This window comes from Mytilus edulis, chromosome 11, assembly GCF_963676685.1.
Source record: "Mytilus edulis chromosome 11, xbMytEdul2.2, whole genome shotgun sequence".
Classification (NCBI taxonomy): domain Eukaryota; kingdom Metazoa; phylum Mollusca; class Bivalvia; order Mytilida; family Mytilidae; genus Mytilus; species Mytilus edulis.
The window spans coordinates 43,392,151-43,403,688 of NC_092354.1; the positions used below are offsets into that span (position 1 = coordinate 43,392,151).

General features: G+C 33.5%; 1 protein-coding gene across 2 annotated transcripts; it reads right to left on the minus strand.

Annotated features, from left to right (window-relative positions):
• Window positions 1–385: 385 nt before the first annotated feature.
• On the minus strand, window positions 386–4,225 carry LOC139495633 (uncharacterized). Of its 2 annotated transcripts, none has more exons than XM_071283925.1 (3): window positions 3,648–4,225; window positions 1,875–2,064; window positions 386–599 (listed from the first exon to the last, which is right to left on the minus strand). In XM_071283925.1, exons 1-3 carry the CDS (start codon window positions 3,712–3,714, stop codon window positions 410–412), a joined length of 447 nt encoding a protein of 148 aa, XP_071140026.1. In that variant the 5' UTR covers window positions 3,715–4,225; the 3' UTR covers window positions 386–409. The 2 variants fall into 2 exon arrangements, with proteins under 2 accessions (XP_071140026.1, XP_071140027.1); XM_071283926.1 differs by having other exon boundaries at window positions 2,595–4,225.
• Window positions 4,226–11,538: the final 7,313 nt, after the last annotated feature.

The following is an 11,538-nucleotide window of genomic DNA, read 5'->3' on the forward strand; positions in this document are numbered from 1 at the left end:
TATTGAATTATTGCTAGGTTTCATATCAATAAGTAAAATTGAGAATTAAAAAGGGGAAATATGTCAAAGAGACAACAACCCGACAATAAGGCAGATAACAGCTGAAGGCCACTAAAACATGGTTCACCTGACCTCACCTAGGAATAAAACATATACCGTATAGTCATTTATTCAGTTTTTGTGATATTTGTAGTTATAATTGTATCTTTAAGACTTTCTGCATAAATTGAATGTTAATTAGCCTCAGAAAGCACTTGATCCTATAAGTATGGGCACTACTGTTTATAATTGTGTTACCAGTGGAAAATAAAAAATCAACCAGACAAAGAGTCAACATATAATATATATTTAAGATAAACAAAACAAAGAGAGAACAACAGGTTAACATTAGAAATAGAATCTGTATATTCTACTGCTCCAAGAAAGACAGCAACCCTGTAGTAAGATTGTCATCAAGCTTGCTGTGAAGTCTTTCATATAACTGAATTTGGAGGTTGGTTTTAATCAGTTTTCTCTCCAAAACTTGACACTGCAGACTGTATACATCATCAGCCGTCTTCTTCTTGGGTTTCTTTTGTGGTGGCTCCTGTTCATCAGATCTAGAAAAAAAGGAGATGAAACATAAAATAGTATTCACCAGCAGGGCTCTAAAAAGCGACACTTTTCTAACAAGCAGGACATAAAAAGGGAACCTGTGTAACCAGCAGTGCATGAAAAAGCAACCCTGTTTTGCGATACACTCCTACCGCTTTAGATAGGAAGGAAATACCCCCACCCACCCCACCCCCATCTCCCCCACCCCAGATCTGTTCAGGCTTCATTAACTTGCTTACGTTGTTGTAATAATATGATTCAACTTATAACTTTGTAATGAAACGAAACTCAATCTGGGAACATAACTACCACTTACTATAATTTAAGTTTTTGGTGAAAAAATAATTTGTTTTGGACCCTGAGAAAAAATAATTGTTTGTTTCACCCTCAGCTGCCAATATATGTAATGCTAAAATTGAAAGAAAAAACTTGTTTTCAGTTTCTCGCTAAAAAAATAGATTGTTCTTCGCCAAAGGCGAAAAAAAAGTTTGTACAGAAAAAAAAACAATAGCCCCCCCCCCCTCCCCCCACCCCCCGAAAATCAAATGGTTGCTGCCTTAAAAATTGAAACGATTGATGCTTTAGGTCAAGGACCACTTTTCCTTTTATGTTGGAGTGCCTTGTGGTTATTGTGAATATGTTTTATGTACGATTGGGCGAGATATAACAACAATTCTTCATAAATAGATGATCTATAGTACCAACACAGTGGCGGATCCAGGAATTTTCATAAGTGGGGGCCCACTGACTGACCTAAGAGGGGGCCCACTTCAGTCACGCTTCAGTGATTCCCTATATAAGCAACCATTTTTTTTCCCAAATGGGGGGGGGGGGGGGGGCGGGCCCCCTGCCCCCCTAAATCCGCCTCTGCAACAATGAGGTCAGTTTAACATGTATTTTCCTGGGAGACTGAACATTTTACGATATACACATATTATTCTTAAACATTATATGCTATAAAGGATTAATGCTGGTACAAATAAGATAATATAAAAATGGCAAATAGATGAAGAATAGACAAAAACAAAACAAAAACCATATTTACTTAAATGCCACTATATATTAATTTTTGGAAATTAGTATGGTGTTCATTATCACTGAACTAGTATATAATGTTTATGGGCCAACTGAATAACGCCTCCGGGTGTGGGAATTTCTGGCTACATTGAAGACATGTTGGTGACCTTCTGTTGTTGTTTTTTTCTATGGTCGGGTTGATGTCCCTTTGACACATTCCCCATTTCCATTCTCATTTTCATTACTTAGAGTTTACAGTATACCTAACAGTCAGGTCAGTCCTGTTCTGTACCATCTCGTGAACAACTGTCACTGGGGCTGCTGCAGGAATTGAGGCATCACTGATGGCATTAAAATGAAAGTCCAGGCGATTTCTCCATACTTCCTCCATCTCCTCATTCACGGTACTGGATTGCACATCCACACTGGACTGTGATGTGTGTTGTAATTGGTCTGAAATAGTTATATGTACTCATTAGAACAAACTACATAAGTCTTAAAATCATTTATTCAATTTTATTTGTTCACTCTTATTTTTTTTAATTCCCACTATTTTTTTGAACTCTTAAAATTGTATTTTATTGTAAGCAAAAGCCAACTTTTTATCTAAGATAGTTTCAACAAGAACACAGTGTTTAAATCAAAGATATTTGCATCAGTATCACCGTGATCGTAAAATAAAACCTTGATGGTCTGGATGTTTTTTTTATTTATGAATTGTCTAGGTCATTTTCTGGTTCTTGATATTTACACAATTTTTTGTCAATTTTTGTCTTTATTTTTTTCCCCATTATTTTGCATTCTGAAGAAGAAAAAAAAACTATGCCCTATATCTAGTATCTATAAACCGTATATGGGCATTCAAAAAGGAGAATTCGATAGACGAGGACAAAATATGAATATTTTATCATGGTAAGATATGTAGGTATTTAGGGGTGACAGAATTTTAAGAAAAGACTTTTTTTCTCTCACAATAGTTGTACCTTTGTGTCCTGAATGATGGATTATGAAGGATATGGTGTTGTGCATCATAGATGGAATGTCAGAACTGACTGATAAATTGAAAATGTCTTTGTGTTTCAAGCTGAGATATGAAGTTAATTCATCTCTCTCTTCCTCAGAGATGCCTTTAGTTTTGTCAACATAATCATTCAACAGGCTCCAACTTTTGGCAATGATTTTAATGGCTGGTAATTCTGAAGATATTCTTCAATTTGACCCTTCATCTCTTTTGCTTTTTTTACTAAGGAGGAGGGCCTACCTGAAGGAAATATTACATATTTACTTCATTTGAGAAACTGTTTTTATGCAAAAAGTAGTAAACTTAAAAATAGGCACTTAAATGCTCTGATTATATTTATTTTTCCAAAGTAGGGCGAACGGACTCGATGAGCGAACAGACACGGGGCGAACATATTATTAGGGCGAACGATCCCGATACCGAAATTAACAGGAATAAGGGGGATAAAAGGAGATGGGTTATCTTAACCGGAAAATGTTTAAAGAAACGCATTTCATGATGAGCAAGAAATAATTTAATGCATAAAAGCAAAATTCACGATTGAATGTCATATTAGAGAACTCACAAATTGATGCATATCAAATACAAAAAAAAACGCCGTACAAAATTTACCCTTAAACACCCCCATAAATATTTTGCGATGACATAAGCGGCTTGTGTTCGGCGCCAAGGACAGCCAAGTTGCAGATAGAATCATGAATTGTAAACAAATAAGCTACATAAGGTGAGATTTTGACACAAACTGCAGAGCATTTAGCTTATAGGAATGATTCAAGAAAGCACACAAGACTGTCATTGAAAATGTCACAGTCTACAACTCAATATTGTAACGATAAAAATGCATCTATTTTTATTTCGAAGGTCAGGGTCACAATTTGGGATTCCCCCTGTATTTGTAAACATTGCAGACGATAAATAGCCTTTTGATTAAAATGTGTCTTGTAAATTTCGGAATGAAAAGACTGTTTTAAAAGCATTATTACAGTAATTTGAAAACATTTTAAACATATATTACCTTCTGGTCCCTCAATTACAGTTTCCTGACCACCGGGAACCCCACGGAAAGAGGCAGTGTCTTTCATGCAATTAATAATGTTCTCCTCTGCTTGGGAAGGCTGGGTGGTAGGAGGACCACCACCAGTTTGTGCTCTTTCCTTCTGTACTGTTGTAAACTTTTGCTTGGCCCCACGGGTCAGGTTTCTCCAGCGGTTTCGAACCTCTGTCTCTGTCCTGAGACACACCCCAATGCATTCACCTTGGATGTAATTTCCTTCCACATTTCCTGTTTTTTGGCATTGGTAACCTCTGGGGAATGCTTCCCCTGGAGTAATTCTAGATGTGTTGTAGCCAGCTCACTTATTAAATTGCTCTCAACTGCTGTGAAATTTAGTTTTCTGTCTCTTGAAGTTTTTACAGACACATTTGCAGCCATGTTGATTAATACAGGAAGTTTAATTTTACAAAGAATTGTGGGAATTTTATTTTTTTAATCACATCGTTAAATTTTAACACTGCGTTAACTAACATTGTCGTTAACATTTTTTGAACAACAATATTTAACGCATTGATTAGTTAGCGACTGCGTTAAGATTTAACGACTCGTTAGGTTTAATCATCGTTAAATTTAACGACACTTTTGAACAACTGGGCCCAGACTTCAATTCATAGCCTGTGTTACAAGCGTAAGTTATTTTGCCTTGGTAGTTTTTACCTGTCTCAGCAGTTATAGTGGCGAAGTTTATTGGAGTAAGGTCTGGACAAGTTACTATCTCTACAATAGTATTAAGCTCTAAGTGATAAAGTTGATAGAATTTCTTGTTTGAATAATGGAATATTTCCAATGAGGTGATAATACATAATTATGAATAGTTGATCTTTGAAACAACTTTCAAGTTCTTACAATTAATTAGGAGTAGTGGAAATAAAAATAACCAACCAGAACAGTATAAAATTGCTATATATGATTTTTTTGACAAAAATGCCAAATTAACTAACTAAACCAACAAATCAGAATTGCTCGAGGATGACCTTAGTATATCTTTGTTTCCTTGCACAGAATCTTCATAATTTTGATTTTGAATTTTTGATATAGTGTAATTGAGAGAGTTTATTTTCTATTGAAAGAAACATGTATTTGATTAAATTCGAAAACCTCTTTACTTTATAGCTAATCTGTCTACACATTTTGTTTTGTCATGAAAAAAAGTTAAGACAGAAAAATACTGAACTCCGAGGATAATCTAAAACAGAAAGTCCCAAAAAACAACGGCATAATCAAATAATAAAATACATCAAACGAAAGGACAACAGCTGTCATATTCCTCACCTGGGACAGGCATTTTTAAATGTAGAAATCATGCTCAAGCCTTTAAAAAGAAATATCGTGTAGGATATTTATAATAAAAATTTAAACCAAGTGTTCTTACTGCAGACTGGAGGACTTCCACTCCAGGCTTTATCATCCTGACATTGACGGATCAGGTCACCAGACTTCAATTTATAGCCTGTGTTACAAGCGTAAGTTATTTTGCCTTGGTAGTTTGTACCTGTCTCAGCAGTTATAGTGGCGAAGTTTACTGGTGTAAGGTCTGGACAAGTTACTATCTCTACAATAGTATTAAGCTCTAATTCATAAAGTTCAAAGAATTTCTTGTTTGAATAATGAAATATTTACAATGAGGTGATATTACATAATAATGAATACTTGATCTTTGAAACAACTTCCAAATACTTACAATAAAGTTAGATTAATGGAAATAAACAAAACAAAACAACCAGAACAGTATACATTTGCTATTATATATGGGTTTTTTTTACTTACTAAACCAATAAATCAAAATTGTACGAGAATGACCTTAGTATATCTTTATTTCCTTGCACAGAATCGTCATAATTTTGATTTAAAATTTTTGATATAGTGTAATTGAAAGATTTTCTTTTCTTTTGAAAGAAACATGTATTTGATTAAATTCGAAAACCTCTTTACTTTAAAGTTAATCTGTCTACACATTTTGTTTTGTCATTAAAAAAAAAAGTAAAAGCAGAAAAATACTGAACTCCGAGGATAATCTAAAACAGAAAGTCCCTAATAAAACGGCATAATCAAATGATAAAATACATCAAACGAATGGACAACAGATGGCATATTCCTTACCTGGGACAGGCATTTTTAAATGTAGACATCATGCTCAAGCCATTAAAAAGAAATATCGTGTAGGATATTTATAATAAAAGTGCAACTTCAAATGTTGTTACCGCAGACTGGAGGACTTCCACTCCAGGCTTTATCATCCTGACATTGACGGATCAGGTCACCAGACTTCAATTCATAGCATGTGTTACAAGCGTAAGTTATTCTGCCTTGGTAGTTTTTACCTGTCTCAGCAGTTATAGTGGCGGAGTTTACTTGAGCAAGGTCTGGACAAGTTACTATCTCTACAATAGTATCAAGTTCAATTCATAAAGTTCATAGAGTTGCTTGATTGAATAATGTAATAATTTAAGTAGTAAATAAACTCATCATAGATACCAGGACTAAATTAAGTATATACGCAAGACGCAATTATGATTGATACCAATAGTTGATTTTTCTCAAATTGGTTTGTTAACATTTTGACCTTTATATACTAGCTATAGTATCATATTTGTTCATGTCGTTACAGTTTATAGCTTTTATAGGCCATTGTTTTTCTGATCGTTGAAGGTCGTACAATTGCCTATAATTTGTTTCCTCCACTTCATTTGAACTTGTGTACATCGCTTCTCGTTGGCAATTATTTTTGTTTTATATTTGTACTTGAGAAATGTGTATTCACAAATTTTTAATGATCTATTCCTTAGGAGTAAAAGAGGGACAAAAGGTACCTGAGAGACAGTCAAACTCATAAATCGAAGGTAAACTGACAACACCATGGCCAAAAATGAAAAAGACCAACAGACCAACAATAGTACACATAACACACCATATAAAACTGAACAATAAGCATCACGAACCTCACTAAAAACTTGGGATAATATCAGGTGCTACAGGAGGGTAAGCAGATCCTGTTCCATATATGGCACCTTTCGTGTTGCTCATGTAATAACCAATCCGATAAATAGTCTAATTCGGTAGGTCAAATTCATGAAATGAAAGAGGATTGTAGTTACGAAGTAAGGAACATATCCGATATCATGTGTGAAACGGTTCTTTCATAACGGTCAACCAACTCGTAATGGCGTCCATAAAATTTACGAAGGGAGGATATCAACTTCCCTATTTTGAACTCTTTGTTTAATAGCTGCCTTGTGAGCAGCAACATATATCTTGTACGATCTTTATATTTAATGATCTGTACAGTGTTCTTACCGCAGATTGGAGGACTTCCACTCCAGCTTTCATCGGCCAAACATTCACGAGTTAGGTCACCAGATTTCAATTCATAGCCGGTGTTACAAGAATAAGTTATATTGTCTTGGTAGTTTATACCACTATGGTCTGTTATTGTCGCGAAATTTACTGTAGTAAGCCTAAGGTCTGGACAAGCTACCACCTCTGTAATAGTATTAACTTTATATTTATTAATGATTTTTTTAGTACTTTTAAAATTATGAAAGATTATCAATTGTTGATTTTTTTTTTAAATATGCATTATAATTACTTAAAATCAATTACAAATGATAGAAAACAACAATAGACACACAAAAAACAAACAAGAATGTATACTTTTCCGATATCAACTTTTAAAACATAATATAGATTATGTATTGTTTGCTATATAAACCAGTAGATTGATTTAATTTTTGATTTGAAGTAATAGGATTTGATTATATTTGTCACAACCTCATCTTTCTATAAAAAAAAATCCAAATACCCATTGCTTCAATTATTCAAATTAAATATGGGTACGAGATATGAAAAGGAATATGTTTATTTTCAGTCATCAATGAAAGTTTAATTTTGTCAAAAAAAAATAAAAACAACAGATAATAGTTTTACTTGCAAGTGAATAATTTGAACTCATTTAATTCGTATTCATGTGACCTCCAAATTATTTTCTTGCCTAGAGTTTGGTTACGCATGCATTTCGCTTGTTTGCTGATTAAAGGAAAGGACTGTCAACAATGAATGTGTGACATGGGTAAAATATTTGACAGACTGATCTACAAATACTCATTTTTTTTTCTATTTATGTATATGTATATGTATATCTATATCTCTATCGGTTTAAATGACCATTGATTGGCAATCTTCGAAGGCCACTCCGGTGAAAAAGTACATGGCGTCCTCACTAAAATAAGATGCTTATTATCGAGTTGATGCATTGAAAATCGTTACAAATTAAAGATGAGAATTTGAGCCAATAGTTAAAATATAAATATATATAATACTATACAGTATATACTTTTTATAAGCCATGGATACAATGCTAAATTGTCAGTGAGTTTGTATCCAGTCGTCCTGGTGTAGGGGTATACAGTGTGGTTTCATATAATGAATGTCTTCAGTTTTATTCCGAGTACAGACACTGGAAATTTGAAGTGTTTTTTTCTACGTTAAAGTTGGTGTTCCTTCCGCATAATTCTAACTATTTGTTCGACATTCCCGCCAAAATATTACCAAACGAAAAGCAAGCAAAACAAAGAAACTCGAGGCATGCAGTTCTGGCAAGGATGATCCCCCTTAGACTGTTAGTTTGGGTGTAAATTTAAAGACAGGTGACTGATTCTTATAATGAAAGAATGTGTTCAGCTAAAAATCTACGGGAAACAGACAGATTGAAGTGACCTCATATTAACATGATTAAATGTGATTATTTTCTGAGATGGACTTTTATGTAAATTTATTTAGATTCCATTTACTTTTCTTTCTTTTTAGTTAAATCACCACGTAATGCTTAGGGCATTTGCTAAGAAGTATCTACATCAATTTTTCCCTTAAAAGGTTTTTAATAATAAAATCAACTCACATTTAATAATAAACATATAATGATTTAAAATTGAAGATTCATTTTACTTTGAACTTAAATAAATATTTACATGCAATCGTATTATGTATAAAACAAGCAGCAATTCGTGCATTCTATGTTCCAGTCCGTCTTGTTACAATGCGTTTGGCCGAGATACAAATGTTAGATATTACGATTAATGCCATTTTATCACCGAGACGAGAGCATTGTTATAGAAAGTAATATATATATATGTATATATATATTAACAAAGATAACTATTTTCCCAGTTAATTGCATTAAGTGTTAGATTTTGACCACTTCAGGAAATTGTGTTGCTGTAACTAATACTCAAGTCTAATGAATTAATCATATTTAACTTACGTTCTTCACATGGACTTTCACAAGGCGTACACAAAGCTGCGTCACTTGGCACAATATCGGTAGTACCTGGTATAGATAAACAAAATATCACATTGAAATAAATTGTAATGCAAGATTTTAGTTGCCTGTTTCTGTGTATATACATGTTATTATGATAATAATGAATGTCTCTTTAAAAGAGGGATAAAAGATACCAAAGGGACAGTCAAACTTATAACTCGAAACTAAACTGACAACGCCATTGTTAAAAAAGAAAAAGACAAAAGGACAAACAATAGTACACATGACACAACATATAAAACTAAAGAAATAGCAACGCGAACCCCTACAAAATCTAGGGGTGATCTCAGGTGCACCGGAAGGTTAAAGCAGATTCTGCTACACATGTGGCAACCGTAGTGTTGCTCATGTTCTAACAAATCCGATAAATAGTCTAATTCGGCAGGTCACATGCATGCAAGGGAACGGGGTTGTAGTAACGACGTATTCTATAACGGTCAACCAGTTCGTGATTACGTCTGTAAAATTAACGAATGGATGGTTTTAAATTCAAAAGATTCTTCCTACCTTCAAAAATTCGTTACAGTAACATATTGCAATTAAACAATTTGAAGAAGGCAATAGGTTAGAAATTTTAATGTTTCATAATTGTGTGCAAAAGAAAAGCATTTGAAACAAGAGCCGAAACTCTCAAGAATGTGTTGCAGTAACTAATATTCAAGTCTAATGGATTAATCTTATTTAACTTATGTTCTCCACATGGACTTTCATACAGGTGAACACAAAGTTGCAGTTTCTCTAACAAATTACCTGTCTTTTGCAGCGTGCGTATTTCTGGTTCTGATGTATATTGACCAAACGTATTACACAGTGGGTCAAAACTACTTGTCTTTTGCAGCGTGCGTATTTTTGGTTCTGATGTTTATTGATAAAACGTACTACACAGTGGGTTAGAATTGCCTGTCTTTTGCAGCGTGCGTATTTTTGGTTTTGATGTTTATTGATCATTTCAAAACGCAGTACACAGTGAGTCAAAATTACCTGTCTTTTGCAGCGTGCATATTTTTGGTTCTGATGTATATTGACAAAACGTTCTACACAGTGGGTTGGAATTACCTGTCTTTTGCAGCGTGCGTATGTTTGGTTCTGATGTATATTGACAAAATGTATTACACAGTGAGTTAGAATAACTTGTCTTTTGCAGCGTGCGTATTTTCGGTTCTGATGTATATTGACAAAACGTAATACAATGTTGGTTAGAATTATCTGTCTTTTGCAGCGTGCGTATTTTTGGTTTTGATGTATATTGACAAAACGTTCTACACAGTGGGTCAGAATCATCTGGTAAACTGTTTCCTGGTGGATTGAATGCCCTTTCATTTGGCGTTATAGTATTATCCACATCTGAATATTTCAAATTTAATAAACAAATTTTAAAATTAAAATTACTATAATTATGGTATACACATCTACCTTTTTCGCTATTAACAAATAATAAAATATTCAGCTTAAAGGATGAAGTTTATAAGGGTTGAAAAAATTGATTAAATAGAAAAACAAAATCTTAATTTTTATCATTTGTCATATTTATCAGCAAGTGTATATAGTGTTGACAAATGCAAAGAAAAACATGGCAAATTAAACAATATTTAAGGGAAACATATTTATCGGAAACATCTGAGCAGTTTTGTTGTCCTGATTATGTAATTTTACCCAGAAAAAAACACATTGTTTCTTGGCTCGGAAACACTTGATTTCATTCATAAACGTTTAGTTTTATTATGCAGTGAAAATACATTTCAATCATATTTAAATTTGTAACATTGATGAATTTCTATAGGACTGCCTTAAAGTCAGAAGTTTTTTTAAAAGATTCAAATATATACGTGTAAGCAAATTTACATAATCAAAAATTATAGTCCGAGACCAAAAGAACGTTCATAAAATTTGTCCACCATATTTGTTTAGCAATTTGTATCCCTGACCATGATTTTATTTTTCTCACTTCTCTACAGTGGCTTGTCAACTTTTCATTATACATATAATTATTTGTATGGCACCCTCAACGGAGTTGGGGTGACATATTGTTATTCTGCGGGTTTTTTTTTATGTCACCTGGTCGACAATGTCGGGTGACATATTGCTTCTCCTCTGTTTCTTTTTCTGTATTATAATTATTCTTCCACCTATTTTGTCAGGCATTTTTCTCGGAGAAAATGGAACCAACCTTAAAGAATGTTGACTATAATGAGGAACACAAAATTGCGGGTTGCAGTTGGTCTTAAGAACATAAATAATGGCTGCCGTTACCATGGAAACGGAACAAATGTGAAAAATCCAGTTTTTGGTTTTGTAGAATTATTTGGACATAATCAAACTTAGAATTATTATATTTTGATACAATGTAGGTGCCCGGCATATACTGGATTTGGATGAGTTTGGCAATCATTGGAACTTTTATGTTGCCATGGAAACTACACCACAAATATCAAAAATATCAAAATGCTCTAATTTTTAAAAACTTCATAGTAACGATGAGCAACATTGGTAGATGTGGAATTTTACGTTGGAATTTCGAAAATGTTAGCCGTTACC